Source organism: Aotus nancymaae, unplaced genomic scaffold (assembly GCF_030222135.1).
Source record: "Aotus nancymaae isolate 86718 unplaced genomic scaffold, 86718_ANA_hifiasm-v0.15.2.pri h1tg000036l, whole genome shotgun sequence".
Classification (NCBI taxonomy): Eukaryota; Metazoa; Chordata; class Mammalia; order Primates; family Aotidae; genus Aotus; species Aotus nancymaae.
The window spans coordinates 93,713,791-93,741,302 of NW_026988450.1; the positions used below are offsets into that span (position 1 = coordinate 93,713,791).

General features: G+C 50.9%; 1 protein-coding gene and 1 pseudogene across 1 annotated transcript in view; one reads left to right on the forward strand and one right to left on the reverse strand.

Moving 5' to 3' along the window:
* Nucleotides 1–27,512, forward strand: part of LOC105705718 (NUT family member 2F-like) — a 181,078-nt pseudogene that overhangs the window by 113,501 nt on the left and 40,065 nt on the right.
* Nucleotides 1–27,512, reverse strand: part of LOC135278082 (rho guanine nucleotide exchange factor 11-like) — a 58,349-nt gene that overhangs the window by 24,667 nt on the left and 6,170 nt on the right. The window contains 9 exon segments of the mRNA XM_064384747.1: nucleotides 1,173–1,215; nucleotides 2,695–2,793; nucleotides 3,910–4,011; nucleotides 7,515–7,586; nucleotides 8,859–9,037; nucleotides 9,890–9,947; nucleotides 10,787–10,836; nucleotides 14,371–14,469; nucleotides 24,254–24,345. Of these exon segments, the coding sequence (XP_064240817.1) occupies nucleotides 1,173–1,215; nucleotides 2,695–2,793; nucleotides 3,910–4,011; nucleotides 7,515–7,586; nucleotides 8,859–9,037; nucleotides 9,890–9,947; nucleotides 10,787–10,836; nucleotides 14,371–14,469; nucleotides 24,254–24,345 (794 nt within the window).

The following is a 27,512-nucleotide window of genomic DNA, read 5'->3' on the forward strand; positions in this document are numbered from 1 at the left end:
GGGAGGAAGAGCTGGCTATCTGCCCTGTTAGCCTAAAGGAAGAGGAGGCCTGGACCTCTCAGATCATTCCTGAATTCAGGACTGGAATCCTGATATACAAAGTCCACGGCAAGGACAAAAATATTTTCTGGATGTTCTGTGCTCCATTGAGAGAAGTATTAAAGCCCCTCTCATCAGATGTGTCTAAGTGCCAGTCTGACATCCAAGTGCAGACCTCTGAGAGGCTTGCTCCCCTCTACTGCCCCAGAAGCAACTCACAAGGCTAAAAAAGGCAAGCACTTCACATCCCATGAAACCTGAGCTCCCCAGTATTAACCGAAAGATGTCTCTCCTCTAATTCCTGCATCCATCCCCACCCAGGCTAGGCTAAGTTCCTGGGAGATGCGCTTCACTCTCACTCTGCATTTGAGCAAGCTCTGTTCACCCTCTGCCTGGGTCCATAAGCTCTCCTCCCTGTCACATGTGCCCACAAATCATCTCTTTCTAAATGCAGCTTCCAATTCCTGTCCTCTAAAAAGCTGCTAGTGATTAGCTTCTCAGGCTGACATCACCTTAGACTGCCTCTGCTTAATTCTTCTTCTCATGATCAGAAGGAAAAGGGAGCCCGGCACCATCTAGCCTGCTGGGTCCTCACTCTGGACTAGCTGCTGTCAGTTCCTTAACTTTCATAAGTTAAGGAACAAAAATACCCCCCCCCCCAAAAAAAAACAACAAGAAAAACCACCCTAGAGATTCCAGCTCTGCAGGAGGATGGAGTGAGGCCCTAGTTTCTCTATTTTTTGTTCCCCAAGGGATTCTTGATAATCAACCTGGCTTAGGAATCCCTGATCAAGTCTGATTTCCTCTTTGTACAGATAAGCCAGCGGAGGCCCAGAGAGGTCATGTGGAAGGATGGCAGACATGAACCTAGGTCTCCTAACTCCAAGTCCACTGTCTTCCCATGACAAGCTCCCCACGGCAGAGTGAGCGCCTCGGCAGGGTCTGTCCCATTTGCACCTGTCCGTTAGCTACTGTGCAGTGCTCTGGAGCAACTGTCCTATGGGTCCTTTCCCCTATTAGAGGACGGTTGCCCAAGGATAGCGACTATGTCCCTTCTGTCCACTGGAGCCTCCTGAGAGCTCAGGAGAAGAAAGGCACCAAGCAGAGACTAACCAACAATTGAGCCAACTTACCAATTAAAGCCTGTAACGTCTCAGGGATCTTCACTCTCAGAGGCTAAAAAACAGAAGCGTGGAGCAGAATGGTCAGGTCTGCACACTCGAGAGATGAACAGTGTGTGGGGTGAGAAGGGCTTGGCCACATGCCTTTTTGCCTACATCTGCCCACCATCATTCTCATTACTCTCCAACTGCACACCTGAATTCTAGGCTAGGGTTTTTGGGAAACGGAGTCTGAGGCTACAGAGCTGGGACTATATTCTGAGAGCGGCACACGCAGTTTTTTCCACTCTTATTTCCAGGCCATTAGAGTACATGGAATGGCATGTTGTCCAAAAAGTGGACCTGTGCTGACTTAGCAGCAAGGGAAAAGCCTTCATTAGGCTATGTAGTGAACTTTTCCTCCCTCCAAGTCCCAAGGGAAAGCTAGCCTTGTGTCACCCAGCCTTGCAGTTAGTATGGTGTCTGGCTTTTGCTACACAAGTCGTTGAAACCTGGGTACTGGAGCGGCTCCAAACAGCCAACAGAGAACAACCAGCAGCTCTAACCTTCCTACTCAAGACCCATTTAAGGGGGCAAATATAAAACTCTTTTTTTTTTTTTCTGAGACAGAGTCTCACTCTTTTGTCCAGGCTGGAGTACAGTGGTGCAATCTCAGCTCACTGCAATCTCCACTTCCCAGGTTCAAGAGATTCTCCTGCCTCAGCCTCCTGAGTAGCTGGGACTACAGGCACTTGCCACCATGCCCAGCTAATTCTTTTGTATTTTTAGTAGAGACGGGGTTTTACCATGTTAGCCAGGATGGTCTCGATCTTCTGATCTTGTGATCCACCCACCTCGGCCTCCCAAAGTGCTGGCATTACAGGCCTGAGCCACCGCGCTGGGCCAAAACTCTTAAGAAAAAACAATTTTCCCCAACCTCATTAACCCTACTAGCTTACTGCCAGAAGAATAAAGTCACCTTGGAATTAGTTTAGTTGATCAGATTAGAAACTCTGGGATGGCAGTTGCCCTCTGCAGGCAGAAGTGCTCTTGCCCGTGGGATCCCTGACACACCCCTGGGAACTCTGCGCCAGTGCACAGGGTGCTGCCTATGCCAGACACTCAGAGGCCTCCCACCTCTGACTCCTGCCTTCGGGTAGTAATAGCAAGTCGGACTGAGCTTCAGAAGCCAGGATTCTCCTCTTGCCTCACTGATCTAGATCATCTGATGTCTCTAGACCTCTGTTTCTTCAGCCCAAAGATGGGCAAGGCAGGGACGGCTGGGGGGAACCAGGGTGCTGAATCAGGGGAGGGTAAAGAGAATCTGGTACAATCTGTTCCTCCAAACATTCCAGAGAGACACAATGTGTATTCTATGTGGAAAACGAGGTACAGCGAGATTTTTTGAGAGTGGCGCTGGAACAGAATCCAGGGATACTAATCTCTCGGCCTAGATTTCTCTTTAAGAACATGTCTCCATTTGGTCTGAATGTTTTGCTTAATTTTCCTCTGCCTCTGGGTAGTTCAAAGAATATAATAAAATTATAATCCTCACCGCATTTTTCTCCAGGAAAATACTCCAGATGTCTTTCCCCAAGCTTCGGGACTCCTTGGGGTTTGTCTGCTGATAAACTTCTGCACACAGGTAAAAAAGCTAGGAGGAGAGACAACTGGGTTAGAGCAGTGGTTTTCCCCCAGCAGGAATTTTGCCCTCTAGGGAACATTTGGCCACCTCTGGAGACATTTTTAATTGTCACAACTACTGGGCGAGTATGGTGCTACCAGCATCTAGTGGGTACAGCCCGGCGACACTGCTCTATTTCCTTAAAGCCGCAGGACAGTCTACCACAACAAAGAATTCTCCAGCTCAAAAGAGTGCCGAGGTTGAGAAAGCTGGGGTCAGACCATTTCAAAACCCGTGGTAAAGTAATCCGCACCCCCTTCCCACGGGCACATCTTCAACACTGATCACGCCTCAACTCCGCATCCTCTCCACACGTGTATTTCACTTGCATCTTGTGCTTGTTTACGTCTTGTTTCCTAAGGGGTCATGTTTTAATTCTCTCTGTGGTGTGCCCTGTCTTATTCAGGAATGCTTCCGAGTCACCAGCACTTGGACTTCCACACAGGTGTTCGGTGAATACCCGTGGATGGCTGTTCATTCTGGCTTCTGATGGTATCCCCAGAAAGACAAAACAGCAGCCCATGCCCCAGGTGAGAAGTTTATTCTGAAGGCTACAGCCCCAACCCCTCTCCTCCATCTCCCTTTCCTTTCTAAGCAGCTGAGCAGAAGGAAGAAACTGGGAAGGCTGCTGGCTCTGAGCACTGTCCCCAGACACTTTGGTTCCATGCGCTCACATTCCCCCGTCATCATCTTAGCACGGAAGACCCTTTCAGCCTTGCCATCTGCAAGTTTTTTCGCAGGGCTACTGTCTCAACTCCCTAGTCAGTCTCTATCTACCTTCATTTAAAAAACTCTAGGAACAACAACTTCTCCAAGAAGACGTTCTGAACTGATCAAGAATGAGTTTTCCTGGCCTTGCCCTCTTACTCCCCTCTAGGCAACTGATGTAGTGAGTTAGCTGTGTCATACAGTGAAAAGTTCCTTCTGTATAGGTTACATCTTCTTGGCTATTTTGTCTCTGTCCTTGAAGAGCCCGGCTGTGCCCATGGATCTGACTTGTAACAGCTAGGGAGCAGAAACAGAGGCTAGAGGTTCTCTCTGTTCAGCACAGCAGGCACTCAATCAAGACGGATGCTTCTGACTTACCAGTGGACTGGGGTCCGCCTCAGAGAAGACGTAACGTAGAAAAACCCCCAGGTGAGCTGGCCGAGACTTCAGTTTCTCCAGATCCTGGAATATGATGTCACTCTGAAAGGCAGAAGGATGAGTGTGATGGGAGGCAGGGCACAGCAGCACAGCTGGTTCCAGCTTAGCTCCCATGTGATTCCCCCTTCCTGGGTTCATAAGAGAACAGCTCCCTGCCCCAAGTTCCCTTCACAGCTGGTGCTAGCCAAACTGCTTCTAGTCAAGAGCATCTTGTATGACACACACAAAAAATGATAAAAGGAGAAAACTAGGAAACCGTTACCTCGTTGTTGACAACCCACAGTTTGAAAATACCACCTATATAACTCCTGACACCAATGTTCTCCAGTGTGTGAAGTAGAACTCAAGATGATTTTAAGTGAGATGATTTTTGTTGAGGGTCAAAATGATCTTAGGTGATGTGGACAGGCATTAAATAACATTGGCTCATATTGTAAGAAAGTTAGTTTCTTTTCAGTTCTCATTCCACCCTTTTGATTAACCCAGAAAAAAATTCGGCCTGGTGCCTGCATAGCAATAATACCTTAACCAAGGCAGAATTGGCCTCAAGCTTCATTAAAGCCTTTGACAAGCAATAGAATTGAGCTAGAGTTTATTTTTCAGCTTGTTTTAAATTTTGTCTCTATTTTTTTTTTAGTAATTTTCTACATGTAGTTTTAAATTGAAAGGACACAAAGGAGTAAATATAAAATAAAAAGTCTTCCATCCACTTCACCCTCAAGCCAGCTAATTCCCCTCCTCAGCGGCAATAACCATCAGTTTCTAAACATTCATTCAGAGCGGTCTAAAGAAAGAGGCTCATTTTCCTCTTTTTAATATAAATGGCAGCTTTCTTCTACACTTCTACACTGCTCTATATATTTCTAGGTAGAATTTAACAAACTTGGTTCTACACTTATATTTAGTGTTAAACATTTTCTCTGCATTTATAGTGTGTGATGTTGGTTTTCATTTAAGGTAATGACAGATTTCCTTAAGATGAATTTAAGTTTAAAGAAAAGAGTTGGCTTAAAGAAAAATATTAAGTAACCTTATACTTAGGTATAAGGTTGAAAATAATATATATAGTGTATATATATATATACTATATATATAATATAATATTATAATATAATGTATATAGGTAGAATGTTGAATATTTAGATGTCTAACGACATCTGAACATTGTTAGATGCTACTGTTATTAGACACCGTTGACAGTGTCTGAAAAACAACAGGACAATTCTCTGGCTCTCAAGTCAGTCCACTCCATTGCCACACAGCCCAGCTTCTTTGCAAGCTGTATGCATTGAGTCAAAACCCGTCTTCCTGAAGTCTCTCCTGGATCTAGCTCTGCCCCTGAGAGTAGGGCCTTTCAAATCAGGTTTTGCAGAACCTTAGGGCTCCATGCAAGTGCCCTTGAGGGCAGGGGGTTGCTGATCAGTAAAGGTCCTAGGAAAGCTGGGTTTTTTTTTTTCTTTTCTTTATTTTTTTTTTTTAGACAGAGTTCCGCTCGTTACCCAGGCTGGAGTGCAATGGCGCGATCTCGGCGCACCGCAACCTCCGCCTCCTGGGTTCAGGCAATTCTCCTGCCTCAGCCTCCTGAGTAGCTGGGATTACAGGCACGCGCCACCATGCCCAGCTAATTTTTTGTATTAGTAGAGACGGGGGTTTCACCATGTTGATCAGGATGGTCTCGATCTCTTGACCTCGTGATCCACCCGCCTCGGCCTCCCAAAGTGCTGGGATTACAGGCTTGAGCCACTGCGCCCAGCCCCACCTTTACTTTCTTAATAGGATCCTTTGACACCCAAAAGTTTTACATTTTGATGAAATCCAACTAATTTTTTTTTTTTTTTTTTTTTTTGGTTAGCTTTTGGTGTCCATCTAAGAAACCACTGCCCAATCCAAAGTCATGAAGATTTACTGCTATCAAAAATTTTTTCTAAGAGTTTTATAGTTTTTAAAAATACTTTTGGCTTTTATATTTAAGTCTTTGTCCATTTTGAGTTAAATTTTGTTTACCGTGTGAGGTAAGGGTCCAAGTTCATTAACTGTATGTGGATATCCATTTGTCCCTGCCTCATTTGTTCAAAAGACTATTTTTTCTCCATTGAATTGTCTTGGCACCTGTGTTGAAAATCAGTTGACCACAGATGTATGGGTTAATTTCCAGAATCTGAATTCTATTCCATTGATCTATAGGTCTGTCCTTGAACCAGTACCATACTGGCCTGATTACCCTGACGTTTGCCAATATATAAATATCAGCACTTATCATAATATAGTATATATTCATTCATCCATATCCTATGGAATCACTAACTCATTAAAGGAGAGGTTTACTTCTTGTTTATCTTTGTAACCATTCCAACGCCCACCCCTGACATTACTCCCACCTACTGCCCCAACATGCACTCAGTACCTAGCATACAGCAAGAACTCAGTGCTTGTGAAATAAATACATGTATTTTTACATGTTTGTGTCTTTGACCTATGCTGTCTTTTCACTAGCATTCCCTCCCCCATCTCCTTTGCCTACTCAAGTACTGCTCTTCAAGGCCCAGCTGAAATATTATCCACTCTGCGAAGCCCTTCCCCATATTTCCCATTATTACTTAATTGTGCTCTCCTTTGTTCTCTTATTGTAAGCTCTTCGTTCCTCCCACTCTCCCTCCTGCTGTAATTTAAATTTCCTCCATTAGATTTTAAACATGTTGAGGGGAAGAACCAGAATCTTTTTCATTTCTATATAGCCTAGAAAATAAAACAATTTTTTTTTTTTTTGAGACAGAGTCTCACTCTGTTGTCAGGGTGGAGTGCAGTGGTGCAACCTTGGCTCCCTAAAACCTCCACCTCCTGGGTTCAAATGATTCTCCTGCCTCAGCCTCCCAAGTAGCTGGGCCTACAGGTGCGCACCACCACGACCGGCTAATTTTTGTATTTTTAGTAGATGCGGGGTTTCACCATGTTGGCCAGGATGGTCTTGATCTCTTGATCTCACGATTCGCCCACCTCAGCCTCCTAAAGAGCTGGATTACAGGTGTGAGCCACCACGCCTAGCTAACCATGTTCTGTATATGGCGGCACTTACATGTATGGCTGTAATAGGAATCTGGTTATTCTACTCCAGCAAATTAATCTACTTACTGTTCTCTGTGCACATCACTTCTAGGCCTGAAAACTCTCTTCATCCTTCATCCAAGTGCTCCCCACCTCTATCAGGCTGGCTCAGGACTCACTTGACCCTTCCTTTCTTCTCTCTTTCCCTTCCTTTCCTTGGAAATGTCCCAGATAAACTCCATTGACCTTTTTTTTTGGTCTACATATTCACTATCCTAACCTATTACACATGGAGAATCCTATTCATTCTACTGGTGAAGTTCTGCTTTAATAAATTCTACCGGCCAATGGTCACTCTTTAGTGGTCCGGAAGTTTCATTTTTTGAGGTTTTACTGTGATGGGATATTGCCTGTAAATGAAGTTGTGCATGTTTGGCAGGCTGCTCTGAAAAAGTATTATTTCACTCAGGCAATGGCCAGTCTACCGTTGGCAGTGGCCTTACCTGTAATTCTTTTTCTTCCTGCCTCAGCATATTTCTGAGGATCTGGGTGACATGTTTTTGATCTTCAGGACCCTAGAGATGGAAAATATGGCAGTATAAGAGTTAGGGATGAACTCAATAGCTTAACTCTCTTCTATCTGCTGATTCTTGGGCAAGGAAAGCTACGAGAGTAGAGCCTGAATCATAAGTATGTTTTATTCAGTACCTTGCTGGAATGCAGTAAACACACATCTTATTTTGAGTTTATTCCTGAACTTCTAGAAACCTTGGCTCTAATCACCTTTGGCATCAAGTTGCTCCCTAAAGTCTCCCAAGACTTGTGGGTTTAGTCTTCATTCCAACTGAAAAATCCTGTTCCCTCTACCTGTCTGCATCTTGTTCTCTTTCAACTCTTCACATAGGTGTTCCTTCCTTGCTTCTAGAGCTCCGTTTCTACTTATTTGTTTTGTTAATGCCAGATATGGGTGAGGGGGAGGGAGGCAGCAAATCACACTGCCATGAATGCACCTATGCAACAACTTTGCATGTTTTTCACATGTACCCCAAAACCTAAAATGCAATTAAAAAAAACAAAAAAAGAGATGGGGTCTCCCTCTGTCACCCAGGCTAGAGTGCAGTGGCACAATCATGGCTCACTGCAACCTCTGCCTTCTGGCTCAAACAACCCTCCTACCTCAGCCTCCTGAGTACCTGGGACCGCAGGTACATGCCATCATGCCTGGCTAATTTTTTGTATTTTTGGTAGACACAGGGTTTTGCCATGTTGCCCAGGCTGGTCTCAAACTCCTAAGCCCAAGTGATCCTCCTACCTCAGCCTCCCAAAGTGCTGGGATTACAGGTGTGAGCCACTGCACTGGCCTCTACTTGTTTTTGTCCTTTTCTGATCCCTCCCTCTACTGAGTGGGCTCTGTATTTTGCACCTTGAAGCAGGCTTTTCTCTAGGAAGCCTTTCCCCTACACCTTGACTTTATACCATACCCTGGTTAACACTGGCTGGCAACGGTCTTGAACAGATGCATTCTGTCCCTGCCGGAAGCGTGCACTCTCTCTCCGATGAGGAGTACTTTTGGAGAGTGCCCTTAGAGTCTTCCACACATTTAGGAAACACCCAATGTTCCAGTGTGATAAAACCAATATGCATTTCCATGGAAGGAGGACACTGAGGCAGGGAACAACTGTTACTGTGCAGCCCTGGTTTTTGTTGAACTCTTTCAATCGTCTTCCATATGTCTTTTGACTTGCTCTGCTTACCACAGCCCCAATGGATTTAACTGCTTTCCTCCCCAATGCGGAGCTCTTCAACAGGACATTAGGGTGAGGAAAGAGAACCAGAAGGATCATTACCTGCAGAGGTCTGGGTCCTGTGATGCATTGTGGAGGTGGTAGAGGTGGAGGAGGTGGTGGTGGGGGGATCGCTGGGGTGATTCGGGGAGCTCCTGCTGGGAATGGGTCCTGCTGCAGTCCAGGGATGCCCACGGATGAAGGTGAAGAGCCCAGGAGGGCGAGTTTGACAGAGGCACCAGCTAGAGGGAGACAGAGACTTGCTCCAGGAGGGCTGTTCTGGACAGACAGTCCACGTACGGTGGTAGGGGGGTCGGGGGGACTGTTCTCCCTTGTCCTGTCATTAAGCTTATAATTCTGTAGGTTAAGTTCTCCTCACTTTTAATGCCTCACCTGTTCTTTAATCCCTGCCTTCATGCCCTGCATGGACCCAAGTACCACGTCCTGCCCTTCCTTCACGCACAGACCTCAACTAGAACTCCACTCATAAATATCTGGGAACACACCCCACGGGCCGCCTCAGCAGCCCCTTGTTTCCCCCTTTATCTCACTAAAGTGCGTAGCCAGTGTCACACTTTGGGCATATTGCCCACATGGCACAGACCAGGCACTCAGATTCCAGCCCTCTGCCCTCCCCAAACTTCCCACATTCTTAAATTCTTTCTTCAACATTTGTTGCTTCTATTTGAATATTTGGACAGACTCAACTGGTTGAGCCTTCCTGGCTACAAACAGATTATAGTTGCTTTTCCCTGCCAACTAGAAAACAAATGAGTATGAATGTCCATGAATGGGAGAGGGAATTGGAAGGTATTTGAGGGAGACCTGGTCTCAGTAGGATGTGGTCTAAACAGGAGAGGCAAAGACGGGTGTGGGTAAACATAAGATGTCTCATGACAGCCTAGTAGTGTCTCCACTTGAAATAATAGGGAATTGTGGCCATTTAAGTGGATCGCTCCATGTTAAGATTAAAGACGTGACTTCAGCTGACTCACACATCTACAAAGGAAACCTCCTGGGATGGCAGGCCTGCCCTTTCCTCCCTCCCAGCCCATCTGCTCCCCTACGTTAGCTGTCACCTCTCTCCAACTCACATTTGATCAGCTTTACCACTTCCAGGTGTGAGCTATTGGTCACCATGGTGCCATTGACCTGTTGGAGGGACAAACAATTTTGAGTAATGGTGATGAACAGCTAGGGCATCCTTCTGTAAGTTCAAAACACCACTTCTTCAGGAAGCCATTTTCCAGTGCTCTTTAGCCTCCTCTGGTCACTTGTTTACTCAAGTCACACTATGAATGTGTTCTGTTCATATCTGCTATTTGTTCTGTCTCTCCAGCGAGCCTGTAAGTTTTCAGGGATAAGACCTGCGTCTTCATTCCTTAATTTGTTCATTCATTCACTTAGTTTTGGTATACGCTTTTCCGACCATTTGTCTCACACACATGTGACTGTCCACCGCCCCAGTGTGCTTCCTCCTCACAGAGGACTAAGCAGTCTCTGCATCTCGATTTCCTTAATGCTTCCCCACTATGCTGCCCAGGCTGGTTCTGAACACCATTCTGTCGAAGAAAGGCCTCAACAACCAGGGCAGGTTATAGTAGTTCAGCATGGGCAAGGACCCCAGGCTGGCATTATATGGAGGAAAGAATATCAACCTGAGAATCAAAGTCTTGGGTCCTTCCACGAGTTACTACCAAAATAAGTTAATCTTATTTTGGTCAGTTATGAAATGAGAATAAAAAAACTTGTTCTCAAAGCTTGGTTGCTTCAGAGTCAAGAAGTGCCTAAAATACGGAGCACAGCTATCTTCCTCCTTGCTCTCTCTCTCACACTATACCACCGTGCTCCCTCGCATGGACCACCCCTAACTCAGTGGCTGCCTGGCAGTTGGTATCAAGATTGAAGTGTGCAGGATGGGGCAAGGCCAGGGGTGCCCTGCACATCTGCCTCCACAGCTGGGAGTGGGATTGCATGTTGGGGTCACTCACTTTGATGATTCGGTCGCCCTCCTTCACACCAGCCTTCATGGCTGCACCTCCTGTAAGGAGAAGGCCTGGTCATTAGAGCCCAACAACCTCTCCCAGAGGCCACTGAAGCTACACCAAGGTCCCTGTCAGATCACCTCTCCTCTGAAATTTCCTCCTATTTCTCTGTGTTAAGTACCTCCAATACTGGGTGCACTTCCTATTCCACTTTAGAGACACAACTACTTTTAAGCTAGAGTGAACTATGTAAGGTCCCATCTCCTGCTCTTCCTTCCACCTAGATAAGGTGCTAGACTTCTGACAGCAGGCCAAGGCAGGAGGCAGGCAGGGCCAGGCTCTGGGAAGAGCACGTGTGCTTCATTCTAATGTATCTGGATATGTCCCAAGGTCAAATCGGTTATTTTTTATTATCCAGGGGGAAAAATGAGTTTCCTGTATGAAACAGAATTGTTAAAATAATTATTAAGGGAAATATGGAGAAAAGGCTTAAAACAAGACTTTCCTAAGTCCTGAGAGGTTTTGTAAAATATTCTGGGGGTTCACATCATTAAAAATGATAATAATTTTTCTTTTAAAAAAACCTTTCTAAAGCCATTTACAGTTTTTCCCTTCCCTTTTTTTTTTTTTTTTTTTTTTTAACAGACAGAGTCTTGCCCCGTAGCCCAAGCTGGAGTGCGGAAGCATGATCTCAGCTCACTGCAGACTTAGTTTTCTCAAGCGATCCTCCCAACTCAACCTCCCAAGTAGCTATGGGACTACAGGTGTGTGCCACCATGCCTGGTTAATTAAAAAAAAATTTTTTTTTTTTTGTAGAGATGAGGTCTCACTATGTTGCCCACGCTGGTCTTGAACTCCTGTGCTCAAGTGATCCTCCTGCCTTGGCTTCCCAAAATGCTGGAATTGCAGGCGTGAGCCTCCATACTCAGCCCAGTTTCTCCCTTTAAAATAAACCAAATTAAGAGCTTCTGATGGTGACTGACTGAGGTGCTCAAAAGATCATGCTCTTCACCTTTTCAACTTGTCATCTGACTGGAGGCTACAGTGGTTTTGATCACAATATGGTTTGTTTGTTTGTTTGTTTATGAGATACTGTCTCCTCACTCTGTCACCAAGGCTGGAGTGCAGTGGTGTGAGTTTGGCTCACACACCCCTGACCTCTTGGGTTCAAGCGATCCTCCCACCTTGGCCTCTGAAGTAGCTGGGACTACAGGCATGTGCCACCCCACCTGACTAATTTTTGTATTTTTTGTAGAGACAAATATTTTCACCGTATTGCCCAGGCTGGTCTTGGATTTCTGAGCTCAAGCAATCGTCCCGTCTCGGCCTCCCAAAGACCTGGGATTACAGGCGTGTGTCACCATGCCCAGACTCACAAGATAGTTTTAAATGACTTATAGTCCTAGTTTAATTTACATCCAGGAAGCGCAAAAAGCATTAAAGCCAAAACAAGTTAATGAGAAGCATAAAAACTACATATTGTACATTTGTCCCAGCGTGATCATTAAGTCTGTAAGTTGCATTCCTCTGATCAAAACAAAACTCCCACAAAGCCCATCTAAATGTTTCTACTCTGAAAAGAAAAATACAGTGATGACTGCATTCCAATTTGGCTTTTCAATACTGGGACTCAAGACTACCCTCATCTAAAGTGTGCTATTTATGGAAGAACACTTGCAAATAGCTTGGAATTCCTGCTTAGACATTCATTTATAAACTAATGTTGAAGAGAACAGACCTGTCTTGCCTGAATGTATGAAACATGTGAGGTGACTTCTAATAACTTAGTGATTAAAAAAAAGCAACTAAACTCTTCAAAGTAAAGGAACTTCAGCAGAAGTTCTCAGACTTCAGCAAGCATGAGAATCACTGCAGGAATTTTTAAAAGTGTGTTTCATGGACCTCTTGCCAGAAAGCAATTCAGTGCTTCCAAGGTCAGCCCCAAGAAAAAGGATTTCAATCATCTTGAGCGTAGGTGATTCTGATTCAGGCAGAACGCAGATTATACTTTCAGAAACAGTGAATTAAAGAAACCTAATATATATCTGGAAAAGATAACTACTGCTTTGTTATTCTTGTGACTTCAAGGCCAATCCAAATGAATGAAGTCTCTTCTACTCTCCTCCCCAACACACACACGCACACATGCACGCATGTACACACACACAGTCTCTCAAACTCACATTCTCCTTGTAAGCCATCTTTTCCTTCTTTCCTCTCTGGGTCTGACTCTGCTCAGCCTAAGAGAAGGAAGAAGGTAAAGGAGAGCTGAACCTACACTTCCCTGGAGGGGATCCCGTATTTCCTGAACCAGATAGGCTGCAGAGGAGAAGTACAAGGTATTGGCAGTTCTACTAACTCTGTCTCACCCCAGTCCAGGAACCCTGAGAAATGAGAAAAGCAAAGAATAAAACTATCTTTTTAGAGCTTCACCTCAGGATATGCAAAACAAATCTCCCAAACATAAGAAGCCATGCTTATTTATATCCTTATATGATCCACATATCTCATTTTGGTCACAAATTTGGAATTCTTTTTTCACCTTTCCTGTGAACATAGCCCAAATCTTCCTCCAGAATCAATGCAAGTATATTTTCCCTCCTCCTCTGCAACATCTCTAAGGGGAAACCTGCTCCCAATCCTTTCCTTGTGCTCTCATCTAAGCCAAGCCTAGGATGCTCCCTGGCACCAGCCCAACGCTACTTACTGCACTGAAGTTCACTCCTTTTAGGGACACTTCTCTACCTTTTAGGGAATCTTCTGCACCCACTGTCTTTCTCACTATCCTCCTCAGCCTGGACCACTAACAATGGTTCCACTAGCTGGCACATGCTAGAGTTTTGACTGTTCGCACCCCTTCTATACACAATTGGTAACTTGATGGATTTGGCTATGATGCCCACTCACTCTTTACTCCCTTCCCACCAAATTCCTATTCTGCTGATTTGCTTTTCATTTCCATCTTTCAAACTACTTCTGAAATCCTTTTTTTTTAAAGAGGGCTTCCCCAACGATCACAAGGAAAATGACTACACCTCAAATTGCAAACTACTCAAACTTCCAAACACCATTTCCCCCGATATCATGTCCAGCACATATCATTTATCTGTTGGTAAGTTATTATTTCATGTGAATTGTATCAGCAAATGTGCTCTGTAATCATTTGGACTATTGTGCCTGTCTCAACTTATAAACCTCTGTAGAAAATGACCATCTGTGTACTTAGCCAGGTAGTGTGGAGGTAAATATGAAGAAAGGGGACCTTGGATTCTGCCACAGAATCTTGTGACCCAGTATGAGGATCTCCCTTTGACGGCAATCAGACATCTGCCTGATGATGACCTGACAGCTACTTTGCTGGTTTTTCCCTTCCCAACCAGGGAAGCAAGCATGAGGTACAATCTCTAGAAACTTTGCCCAGGGGTTTTGCATTGAAGAGGCTTCCCCAGGCATCCACGGAGAGCCAGTTCTAGAGTAATTCATTCGTGCCCCACAGGAACGCACAAGTTCTCCAAGTACAGTGGCACTGTCACATACATGGTGGCTTTGTAAGAACTGTCCACTGTGGGCAGGACGGATGCAGCACTTACCAGGCCGCACAGACTGCACCAGAAAACTTTGATACCCACTGACTGTGAAGCCGAAGCCATGCTGGTCCTTTTGGATAATGACACAGCGTTCAACAAGACCTAGAAGGTGGAGAGAAAGGCTGAGTACACAGTGTCTTTGGAAGGTTAGTGTACACATGCCAAGACCAACCCAGGGAAGCCCCACTACGTGTCTTCTTCAAGAAGCCTTTTCACACTAACCAAATTCCCTAGACTATTCCTCTTTGAACACTACCGTATGCCTCCCTCGGTGGTTGGTAAAACCTGTATACACTGTATTGAAAATAAGAAACTACCTGTAGAAACTAGGTAGACATGCCTACCTAAAGAAACTACCTGTAGACATGCTTCCTTTGGTGGTTGGCAAAACTTGTATACTTTGTATTTCAAATAAGAAACTACACTTCTCTGAGGTGCTAAAATGCTTGTCTCTCACGTACATGTCTGTGCCTTTTGGTGCGTCTGGATGAGACTGGTCAAAGAAGATGCAAAGAAGGTGTGCGTGGGTCTGGGTAGGTGCCAGGGTCCAGGGCGTCTGGACAGGGGCAGGTGCTGCGTGGCCTGGGTCTCTACACAGGGGGAGGTGCCGGGGGCCTGGGTCTCTGAACGGGGGTAGGTGCCGGGGGGCCTGTGTCTCTGGACGGGGGTAGGTGCTGGGGTCCAGGGCCTCTGGATAGGGGTAGGGGCTGGGGGCCTGGGTCTCTGGGGCCTGAGTCTCTGGACAGGGATAGGTGCCAGGGTCCAGGGCCTCTGCACAGCGGTAGGTGCCGGGGTCCTGGGTGTCTGGACAGGGGTAGGTGCCTGGGGTCCTGGGTCTCTGGACAGGGTAGGTGCCGGCGGCCTGGGTCTATGAACGGGGGTAGGTGATGGAGGGACCTGTCTCTCTGGACAGGGGTAGGTGCCAGGGTCCAGGTCCTCTGGAAGGGGTAGGTTCTGGGGGCCTGGGTCTCTGGACAGGGGTAGGGGTCAGGGGTCCTGGGTCTCTGGAAGGGGTAGATGCCGGGGGTCTGGGTCTATGGACAGAGGTAGGTGCCGTGGGGCCTGGGTCTCTGGATAGGGTTAGGTGCCAGGGGTCCAGGGCCTCTGGACAGGGGCAGGTGCCAGGGGCGTGGGTCTGTGGACAGGGCAGGTGCTGGGGGCCTGGGTAGCTGAATGGGGGAAGGTGCCTGGGGGCCTGGGTCTGTGGACAGGGGTAGGTGCCGGGGTCCAGGGCCCGTGGACACGGGTAGGTGCCGGGGGCCTGGGTCTGTGGACAGGGGTAGGTGCCGGGGTCCAGGGCCCATGGACAGGGGTAGGTGCCGGGGGCCTGGGTCTCTGGACAGGGGTAGGTGCCGGAGGGCCAGGTTCTCTGGACAGGGGTAGGTGCCGGGGGGCCTGGGACTCTGGATGGGTAAGTGCCGGGGTCCAGGGCCTCCGGACTGGGGTAGGTGCCAGGGGCCTGGGTCTCTAGACAGGGGTAGGTGCCTGGGGCCTCGGTCTCTAGACAGGGGTCGGTGCCGGGGGCCTCAGTCTCTGGACAAGGGTAGATCCCGGGGTCCTGGGTCTCTGGACAAGGATAGATGATGGGGGCCTGGGTCTCTGGGCAGGGGTAGGTGCCAGGGGACCTGGGTCTCTGGACAGGTGTATGTGCTGGGGTCCAGGGCTTCTGGACAGGGATACGTGGTGAGGAACATGGGTCTCTGTACAGGGATAGGTGCCGGGGGGCCTGGGTCTCTGGGCAGGGGTAGGTGCTGGGGGCTTGGGCCTGGGTAGGTGCCGGTGTCCAGGGTCTCTGGACAGGGGTAGGTACCCAGGGGCCTGGGTCTCTTGACAGGAGCAGGTGCCATGGGCCTGGATCTCTGAACGGGGATATGTGCCGGGGGACCTTGGTCTCTAGACGAGGGTAGGTGCCGGGGTCCAGGGCCTCTGGACGGGGGTAGGTATCGGAGACCTGGGTCTCTTGACGGTGGTAGATGCCGGGGGGCCTGGGTCTCTGGACAGGGGTAGGTGCCTGGGGCCCTGGGTCTCTGGTCGGGGGTAGGTGCCGGGGTCCAGGGCCTCTGGACAGGGGCAGGTGCAGGGGGCCTATGTCTCTGAACGGGGTTAGGTGCCGGGGGACCTGGGTCTCTAGACAGGGATAGGTGCCGGGGTCCAGAGCCTCTGGACAGGGGTAGGTTCCAGGGGGCCTGGGTCTCTGGTCAGGGGTAGGTGCCCTGGTCCTGGGTCTCTGCACAGGGTAGGTGCCAGGGGTCTGTATCTCTGGACAGGGGTAGGTGCCGAGGGGCCTGGGTCTCTGGACAGGGGTAGTTTCCGGGGGGCCTGGGCTTCAGTAGGTGCCTGGGTCCTGGTCCTCTGGACAAGGGCAGGTGCCGGGGGCCTGTGTCTCTGAACAGGGGTAGGTGCCAGGGGGCATGGATCTCTGGACAGGGGTAGGTGTCGGGGTCCAGGGCCTCTGGACAGGGTAGGTGTCGGGGGCCTGGGTCTCTGAACGGGGGTATGTGCCAGAGATCCTGGGTCTCTGGACGGGTGTAGGTGCCAGGGGGCCTGGGCTTGGGTAGGTACCGGGGTCCAGTGCCTCTGGACACGGCAAGTTGCCGGGGGGCCTGGGTGTCTGGACAAGGGTTGGTGCCGTGGGGCCTCAGCCTGGGTAGGTGCGGGGGTCCAGGGCCTCTGGACAGGGACAGGTGCCCAGGGGCCTGGGTCTCTGAACGGGGGTAGGTGCCGGGGGTTCCTGGGTCTCTGGACAGGAGTAGGTGCCCAGGTCCTGGGTCTCTGAACACGGGTAAATGCCAGGGTCCTGGGTCTCTGCATGGGGCTAGGTGCCGGGGTGCCTGGGCCTGGGTGGGTGACTCGGTCAAGGGCGTCTAAACAAGGACAGATGCCGGGGGGCCTGGGTCTCTGGACAGGGGCAGGTGCCAGGGGCCTGGGTCTCTGGAAGGGACAGGTGCTGGGGGCCTGTGTCTCTGAACGAGGGTAGGTGCCGGGGGCCTGGGTCTCTGGAAGGGACAGGTGCCGGGGGCCTGGGTCTCTGAACGGGGGTAGGTGCCAGAGATCCTGGGTCTCTGGATGGGTATAGGTGCCAGGGTGCCTGGGCTTGAGTAGGTGTCGGGGTCCAGGGCCTCTGGACACGGCACGTTGCTGGAGGGGCCTGCATCTCTCGACAAGGGTAGGTGCCGTGGGGCCTGGGCCTGGGTAGGTGTGGGGGTCCAGGGCCTCTGGAGAGGGGCAGGTGCCGGGGACCTGGGTCTTTGGAAGGGGTAGGTGCCGGGGGGCCTAGGTCTCTGGAGTGGGGTAGGTGCCAGGGGTCCTCAGTCTCTGGATAGGGGTAGGTGCCGGGGGGACTGGGTCTCTGGACAGGGGTAGGTGCCGGGGTCAAGGGCCCTTGGACAGGGCTAGGCATCAGGGGGCATGGGTTTCTGGACAGTGCTAGGTGCCGGGGGGCCTGGGTATCTGGACAGTGGTAGGTGCCGGGGGGCCTGGGTCTCTGGACAGTGGTAGGTGCCGGGGTCCTGGGTCTCTGGACAGGGTTAGCTGCGGGGTCCTCGAAAGGGGTAGGTTTTGGGTTCCTGGGCCTTCCGACAGGGGTAAGTGTTGGGGTCCTCGGCCTCTCGACAGGGGTAAGTGCCGGGGGGCCTGGATCTCTGGACAGGGGTATGTGCCGGGGTCCAGAGCCTCTGGACAGAGGCATGTGCCGGGGGTCTGGGTCTCTGGACTGGGGCAGGTGTCGGGGGCCTGGGTCTCTGAACAGGAGTAGGTGTCGGTGGGTCTGGGTGTCTGGACAGGGGTAGGTGCCAGGGTCCTGGGTCTCTGGACAGGGTAAGGTGTGGAGTCCTCGACAGGGGTAGGTGTTGGGGTCCTGGGCCTCTCAACAGGGGTAGGTGTTGGGTGACCTGGGACTCTGGACAGGGGTAGGTGCGGGGTCCTGGGCCTCTAGAAAGGGGTAGGTGCCAGGGGTCTTAGATCTCTGGACAGGGTAGGTGCTGGGGGCCTGGGTCTCTGGACAGGGTAGGTGCCGGGGGCCTGGGTCTCTGAACATAGGTAGATTCCAGGGTCCTGGGTCTCTGGAAGGGGGTAGCTGTCCGGCTGCCTGGGCCTGGGTGGGAGCCGGGGTCCAGGACGTCTGGACAGGGGCAGATGCCAGGATCCTGGGTCCCTGGACAGGGGCAGGTGACAGGGGCCTGGGTTTCTGGAAGGGACAGCTGCCGGGGGCCTGTGTCTCTGAACTGGGGTAGGTGCCGGGTTGCCTGGACCTCTGGACGGGGGTAGGTGCCAGGGGGCCTGGGTCTCTGGACAGGGGTAGGTGCCAGGGGCCTGGGTCTGTTGATGGGGATAGGTGCCGGGGGGGCCTGGGCCTGGGTAGGTGCCAGGGTCCAGGGACTCTGGACGGGGCAGGTGCTGTGGGGCATGGCTCTCTGGACAGGGCTAGGTGCCGGGGGGCCTGGGTTTCTGGACAGGGGTAGGTGCCAGCGGCCTGGGTATCTCGACACGGGTAGGTGCCGGGAGCCAGTGTCTCTGGACAGGGGTAGGTGCTGGGGGCCCGGGGTCTCTGGACAGGGATAAGTGCCGGGGTCCTGGATCTCTGGACAGGGGTAGGTGCCGGGGTCCAGGGCCTCTGGACAGGGACATGTGCTGGGGGTCTGGGTCTCTGGTCATGGGCAGGTGTCGTGGGCCTGAGTCGCTGAACGGGGGTAGTTGCCAGTGCGCCTGGGTGTCTGGACAAGGGAAGGTGCCGGTGTCCTGGGTCTCTGGACAGGGTTAGGTGCGGGGTCCTCGACAGGGGTAGGTGTTGTGTGACTTGGGACTGTGGACAGGGGTAGGTGCGGGGTCCTGGGCCTCTGGAAAGGGGTAGGTGCCAGGGGTCCTGGGTCTCTTGAAAGGGTAAGTGCCAGGAGCCTGGGTCTCTGGACAGGGTAGGTGCCGGGGGCCTGGGTCTCTGGACAGGGGTAGGTACCGGGGGCCTCTGTTTCTAGACGGGAGTACGTGTTGGGGGCCTGGGTCTCTCGACGGTGGTAGGTGCTGCGGGGCCTGGGTTGCTGGACAGCGTTAGGTGCCGGGGTCAAGGGCCTCTGGACAGGGTAGGTGCCGGGGGCCTGGGTCTCTGAACATAGGTAGATTCCAGGATCCTGGGTCTCTGGACAGGGGTAGGTGTCGGGGTGCCTGGGCCTGCGTGGGTGCCGGGGTTCAGGGCGTCTGGACGGGGCCAGATGCCAGCATCCTGGGTGTCTGGACGGGGGCAGGTGTTGGGGGCCTGGGTCTCTGGACAGGGGCCGGTGCCGGGGGGCTTGAGTCTCTGGACAGGGATAGGTGCCAACGGCCTGGGTCTCTGGTGAGTGGTCAGTGACAGTGTTCCTGGGTCTCTGGACAGGGGTAGGTTCCAGGGTCCTGGTTCTCTGGACAGGGGTAGGTGCAGTGGGCCTAGGTCTCCGGACAGGGGTAGGTGCCGGGGGACTTGGGTCTGTGGACAGGGGTAGGTGCTCGGGGGCCTGGGTCTGGGTAGGTGCCGGGGTCCAGGGCTTCTGGAAATGGGCAGGTGGTGGGGAGCCAGGTTCTCTGGACAGGGGAAGGTGCTGAGGTGCCTGCATCTCTGAAAGAGGCAGTTGCCGGAGGCCTGGGTCTCTGAAATGGGGTAGGTGATGGGGGGCCTGGGTCTCTGGACAGGGGTAGGTGCTGGTTTCCAGGGCCTTTGGAAGGGGCAGGAGCTGGGGGCCTGGGTCTCTGCACAGGGGTAGGTGCCGGGGGGCCTGGGTCTCTGGACAGGGGCCGGTGCCGGGGTCCAGGGCCCCTGGACAGGGCTAGGTGCTGGGGGGCCTGGGTCTCTGGACAGGGGTAGGTACCGGGTAGCCTGGGTCTCTGGACAGGGGCAGGTGCCGGGGGCCTGGGTCTCTGAACGGGGGTAGGTGCTGGGGAGCCTGGGTCTCTGGACAGGGGTAGGTGCCATGGGTCCTGGGTCTCTGGACAGGGGTAGGTGCCGGGCGCCCTGGGCCGGCGTAGATGCCAGGGTCCTGGGCCTCTGGACAGGGGCAGGTGCCAGGGGCCTGTGTCTCTGGACAGGGGTAGGTACCGGGGTCCTGGGTCTCTGGACAGGGAAGGTTCCGGGGTCCTGGTCCTCTGAACAGGGGTAGGTGCTGGGGGTCCTGTGTTTCTGGACAGGGGTAGATGCCGGGGGCCTGGGTGTCCGAACGGGGGTAGGTGCCGGGATCCAGGGCCTCTGGACCGGGGCAGGTTTCGGGGGGCCTGGGTCTCGGGACAGGGGCAGGTGCTGGAGGCCTGGGTCTCTGAACGGGGTTAGATGCCAGGGGGCCTGGGTCTCTGGACAGGGATCGGTGCCGAGGTCCAGGGCCTCTGAACAGGGGTAGGTGCCGGGGGCCTGGGCGTCTGGATAGGAGTAGGTGTCGGGGGGGCGGGGCTGGGTCTCTAGACAGGGTAGGTGTGGGGTCCTGGACAGGGGTAGGTCTTGGGGTTCTGGGCCTCTGGACAGGGGTAGGTGTTGGGGGACCTGTGTCTCTGAACAGGGGTGGGTGCGGGGTCCTGGACAGGGGTAGGTCCCAGGGGTCCTGAGTCTCTGGACACTGGCAGGTGCCGGGGGCCTGGGTCTCCGGATAGGGGTAGGTGCCGGGGGTCCTGGGTCTCTGGACTGGATAGGTGCCAGTGGGCCTGCGTCTGTGGACAGGGGTAGGTGCCGGGGGGCCTGGGTCTCTGGACTGGATAGGTGCCAGTGGGCCTGGGTCTCTGGACAGGGGTAGGTGCCGGGGGGCCTGGGTCTCTGGGAGGGGCAGGTGCCAGGGGCCTGTGTCTCTGAACGGGGATAGGTGCCATGGGTCCTGGGTCTCTGGACAGGAGTAGGTGCCGGGATCCAGGTCCTCTGGATAGGGTAGGTGGCAGGGGCCTGGGTCTCTGGACAGGGATAGGTTCCAGGGTTCCTGGGTCTCTGGACGGGTGTAGGTGCCGGGGTGCCTGGGCCTGGGTAGGTCCCGGGGTCCAGCGCGTCTGGACGGGGGCAGGTGCCGGGGGCTGGTGTCCTGGGCCTCTGAACGGGCGTAGGTGCCGGGGTCCAGGGCCTCTGGACAGGGATAGGTGCCAGTGGGCCTGGGTCTCTGGACAGGGGTAGGTGCCAGGGGGCCTGTGTCTCTGGACAGGGGTAGGTGCTGGGGGCCTGGTTCTCTGGACAGGGGTAGGTGCCAGGGGGCCTGTGTCTCTGGACAGGGGTAGGTGCTGGGGGCCTGGGTCTCTGGACAGGGGTAGGTCCCAGGGGGCCTGGGTCTCTGGACAGGAGTAGGTGCGGGGGGGCCTGGGCCTGTGTATGTGACGGGATCCAGACCTTCTGTACAGGAGCAGGTGCTGGAGGGCCTGGGTCTCTGGACAGGGATAGGTGCCGGGGTCCAGGGCCTCTGGACAGGGGTATGTACCGGAGGCCTGGGTGTCTGGACAGGGGTAGGTGTCAGGGGTCCTGGGTCTCTGGATGGGGTAGGTGCCGGGGGCCTGGGTCTCTGGACAGGGGTAGGTGCTGGGGGGCCTGGGTCTCTGGACAGGAGTAGGTGCCGGGGTCCAGGGCCTTTGGAAAGGGGCAGGTGCAAAACCTGTATAGTTTGTATTCCAAATAAGAAACTACCTGTAGAAACTAGGTAGACATGTCTACCTATAGAAACTACCTGTAGACATGCCTCCTTCGGGGGTTGGCAAGACTTGTATACTTTGTATTCCAAATAAGAAACTACCCTTCTCTGAGGTGCTAAAATGCTTGTCTCTCACGTACATGTCTTGCCTTTTGGTGTGTCTGGGTGAGACTGGTCAAAGAAGTGGCAGGGCCAAGTCTAGCCGTCCTCCTGCAGACTAATGTTACCAGTAAGGAGCCTCCCAGGATTGAAGCCCAAGTGAGCCTAGAAGTTACACGTCAAGTGACATCTAATGAATGCAGCAGGTGGTACAGCAATGCTTGACTCTTCTTAGAGAGCTGGATAACTCATGCAAGGTGACTTAGGAATGGTCTCCTGGCAAATCCAGGGAAGGATACACGACAAAAAAAAAGGATACATGTCATGTAGGCTCAAAAAGATATTCTGGGGGTTCACATCATTAAAGATGATAACTTTCATTTCTTAAAAAAAAAAAAAAAAAAAAAGACATTTACAGCTTCTGCCTTCCTTTTTTTTTAATAGACAGAGTCTTGCCTTGTAGCCCAAGCTGGAGTGCAGAGGCGTGATCTCAGCTCATTGCAGACTCCATCTTCTGGGCTCAAGTAATCCTCCCAAGTAGCTATGGGACTACAGGTGCGTGCCACCTCACCTGGCTAATAAAAATTTTTTTTTTTTTTTGTAGAGATCAGTTCTAACTGTGTTGAGATCACAGGTGCGTGCCACCATGCCTGGCTAATTTTTTGTATTTTTGGTAGAGACAGGGTTTTGCTGTGTTGCCCAGGCTGGTCTCAAACGCATGAGCCCAAGTGATCCTCCCACCTTGGCCTCCCAAAGTGCTGGGATTACAGGCGGGAGCCACTGCACTGGCCTCTACTTGTTTTTGTTCTCTTCTGATCCCTCCCTCTGCTGAGTGGGCTCTGTATTTTGCACTTCAAAGCAGGCTTTTTTCTTTAGGAAGCCTTTCCTCTACTCCTTGACTTGTATCCCCCCCTTTTTTTTAAATACAGAGTTAAGAAAACAAAAAGAAACAGAGGCTCTGACTATCAGATGTCTCCATTCCTGTGAGTGTATAGTAGACACTGTGCATATGTATGGTATGTGTGATTGTATCGTGTACTGATTAAAGTGTGGGTTCTATGTATGGTATGTGTGATTGTATCGTGTACTGATTGAAGTGTGGGTTCTATGTATGGTATGTGTGATTGTATTGTGTACTGATTAAAGTGTGGGTTCTATGTATGGTATGTGTGATTGTATCGTGTACTGATTAAAGTGTAGGTTCTATGTATGGTTTGTGTGATTGTATCGTGTACCGATTAAAGTGTGGGTTCTAGGGTTAAAACAGAACTGGTTTCAGGTCCTGATTCTGTCCCCAATAAGCTTGTAAACTTGCACATACTTCTTAACCTCTGTGCCTCAGCTTCCTCATTTGCAAAATAAAGATAATAAAACCTAGCTTCTACAGTTGGTGTATGGAGGGAATTTCTATAAAAACCATTAATACAATAGCTAGTTACCTAGTACACATCATGTGCTTAACATAAAAACTAAGTTGCTTTACATTTGGAGTACACAGGTCTGTTTGTATGAGTGTATACCTCTGCATTCATGTGCTTTTTTTTTTTTTTTTTTTGAGACAGAGTCTTGCTCTGTCACCAGGCTGGAGTGCAGTGGCGTGATCTCGGCTCACTGCAACCTCTGCTCCTGGGTTCAAGCAGTTCTCCTGCCTCAGCCTCCTGAGTAGCTGGGACTACAGGCAGGTGCTACCACGCCTGGCTAAGTTTTGTGTTTTTAGTAGAGACAGGGTTTCACCATGTTGGCCAGGCTGGTCTCCTGATCTCAAGTGATCTGCCTGCCTTGGCCTCCCAAAGTGCTGGGATCATAGGTGTGAGCCACCATGACCGGCCATGTGATTTTTTTTAAACAGATGGAGTATCACTATGTTGCCCAGTCTGGAGTACAGTGGCTATTCATAGGCGTGATCCCACTCCTGATTGGCGTAGGTGTTTTGACCTGCTCCGTTTCTGACCTGGGCCAGTTCATGTCTCCTTAGGCAACCTCATAGTCCCCTACTCCTGGAAGGTCATCATACTGATGGTGAATTTAGTACAGACACCTGACTGGCATAGCACACTACAGCCCAGAGCTCTTGGGCTCAAGTGATCCTCCCATCAGCCTCCCAAGTAGCTGGGAAGATAGGCATGTGCCACCATGCCTGGCTGTGTCTGTGTGTTAATGCCCAAGGAGGTTACCTGTTGTTTCAGAGGCATCCGAGGGCTGGCGATGGTGGGAAGGGGACCTGCACTCAGGTGCAGAATCTCCCAGAGGAGACAGGCTTCTTAACCTGGAGAAGGAGTAAGAAAAGCACGTCAGTGAGCTGGGCAGGGAGGGACCATCCTTGTAGTAGATGAAGGCTCTGTCGAAAGGGGCCCTGGGTCTTGGATAATGAGAGACCCACCCACCCACCCTGTAACCCAATCTGGCAGGACATTAGCCATGTGTACATCACTGGCAACACCACCTATCTGGCATCCTGGACTGGCAGGGCAAGCATGATCTCTTTAATACCCAGCAAGCTGTGAAGGGAAATAACCCTTCCTGGAGTCAGGCGACAAAGAGAGAATAGCAAGAAGGGGATGTGCACACGTACACAAGCTTGTTGGGTCTTACCAGGCTGCAATCGGGCTGATGGAACAGAACGGAGCAGCAGAGAAAATGAATGCAAGGAAAAGACAGGAAAAAAACAGCCAGTTAGTGTTAGGCGATATTTGCACAGGAGGGGGAGACTGGAGGGAAGGACGAGGTGGGTCAAACACGTACAGAGGCCTGCATGAGCGCAGCAGGGACAAGCTCCCCATTTAGCTTCACCTCTTTGTCCCTCAAAGTTCCACCTCTCTGTAACAGTGATCTCCAGGAGGGTAAGTGGGCATGAGCACAAGCCCGCTGGGTAACTGGCAACTTGCACACTTTCTAGAAAAGAGGGTAGAGCAATGGCCCAAGCCTCTGAAAATTCCATTTATCCTTTGGGTACCATGGGGGAACAGGAATGTGGTCTGTTTGGTGGTAGTATTCCAACCCCATATTCAGCTCCGTTCCCTCAGCCACCGTACGCACCTTGCTTAGAAACTGTGAAAGACCCCAAACCTCCAAATGGTACAGATCACCAAAGGTTTCTCTGCTTGACCTCCTTTAACTAGGACCCTCCACGGAATAGAAGAAATTTCAGTCATTGCTGTGGCACTCCTTTTTGGAAAAGTGTCCAAGTTGCAAGTTCCTGAATCAACAGTTGCTGCCCCTCAGAAAGGGGCGATTCCTATCCTACCTAGAGCAAATGACTAAGCAGAAGGCTACTCGTGGAAGCACTGTGAGTGATGACAAAACACTGGAAATAATCTAAATGTTCACAATGAGTGACTGGTTAAATAAATTACAGTAATACAATGACACAGAACTCAGTCACAGAAAAGAATGAAGAGGCTCTTTATACACGATAGAGAATGATCTCCATGATATGTTACTGAGTGAAATAAACAAAATGTACAATTTTTTTTGACAGTTAAAAAAAGTGAGTAAAAGGGAGAATACAATTATGTGTTTATATGTGTTTAAACATTTATTTACATATGCAAAAATGTCTAAAATATCTCTGGAAAAATACAAAGGAAACATATAACATGACAGTCTCTAAGGAGAGAAAGTGGGTGGCTAGGGCACAGGAATGGAACTGCAGGCTTTCGTGATATTCTTTGGTACTTTTTAAGTTTGGAACCATGAGAGGGTACAAGTATCTTATAAAGGAGGGGGTCTTTGTCCCCTCTGACAGTGGCACCCCTCTTACCTGGACAGGTGAGACTGCTTTTTACTGGCTGACCTTTGGATCAGAGAGAGAAGGACATCAAGGAGGAAGAGAGCGCGGGGCCCAGGAGATAGCGATGCAGGACAGGAGGAAGAAAGAGAAAGGAAAACAAAACATGACATAAACCAGACAAGACCCAAGAGATGGTTGGTTCAAAAGAAAAACCACAACAGAGCCAAGAGTGACCCAGGGGAGGCACCTGGCCACAACACAGTCATGACCTTACTAACAGGCAAATTTACTCACGTCATTTTGCCACTTAAAACCTTTTAGAACCTCCCCACTGAAGTCGGGGAACGGTCATCTGTCTTCAGCTAGGCCATTTGCCACAGCATCTAACAGGAAGGATAATGCCTGATGCCCGTGGAAGCACCGTTTGATGTTTTCCACAGCTGCCAATATCTATCCTTCCCGCAGCTCAAATACCCAACTGAAAAATGCTGTACAGGCAAAGCTGGATGGTCTGTGAAAGCAGAGAGGGTCTTGCTGGGCATCCCCAGTGCCTGACGCAGTAGGGGCTCACTCCTAATCTTGGTCCCTGCGCTTGACTGTCCTCCCCAAGGATCCTTCCCACTGGAAAATTCAGAACCTGGGATCAGTTTGAGGAAATGTTTTCTCTCTCTTAACCCAAAACTGAATTATTAACATTATGTATATTTGATTTTGACATTTACTATAAGCTTTGACATTTATCTAGTGTATGACTCTTCTGGACTTTAATTTTGAAATCACAAAAACATCCTGTAAACCCACCATCCTTAGCGATCTCTAGTAGACGGGATTTATTTGCATCTATGTCAGAGGTAAGCAGAAATGGGCTAAGCAAGGTTTCCCAGATGGGGAGCTTACATTAATCTTACAAAACAACCAGTCTGCTCCAAGGTATTCACAATCCACTGAAGCAATTCACAGCAGAGTAGAGCCACTAACAAGTTTTGAAATAGACAGTGAACAAGAGCTCTGAAGAGTCAGTTGGGATTGTAGATGTCAACAAGACAGTGACTATGGAAACGGAATGCCAGCACTGGCATCATTCTGGGAAGTTACATCATTTGAGGAAGTTGCAGATCCTCAGGCCCCAACCTGAGCTCAAACACACAGAGTTAGAACATTTGGGATGGGGCCCACAGACCTATATTTTAACAAGTTCTCCAACTGATTCTAAAGGATTCTAAAGGTTGAGCACCTCTAGATAACACATTCCTACCTTGAAAAAAATTAAAGTCCTACTGACAGGACCAGGAGCTACATTTGTTTTTCCTTTCTGCTGAAACTTCATGAAAGAACTGACTAGCCTGTGTCCATCACCATTTCCTCACCTCCGGTTCTCACTTGGATCTGCTGCAAACTGGCTCCTGCCCTTGCTCCTGCCCAGATATCACTCACCAAGGTCATGCACATACTCCTAGTTACTAACAGGAGGGGGCGCTGTGTGAGAAGCAGCAAGCCTGCCGGGGAGGTGCTCCAGGGTCCCCCAGGCAGTGAGTGCACTGTGGGCCCCCAGGGCAGATCAGGGGCCCAGGAGTAGTCTGATTTCACCCGCTCGAGGGGTATGTGCAGTGTTGGGGCGCAGTGCTGCTGTGGCTGGAAGGGGTTTGGGGAGCACGGGCCGGTTCAGGTGCCCCAGCCCCTCAGGGACAAAGGCTCAGATGGGA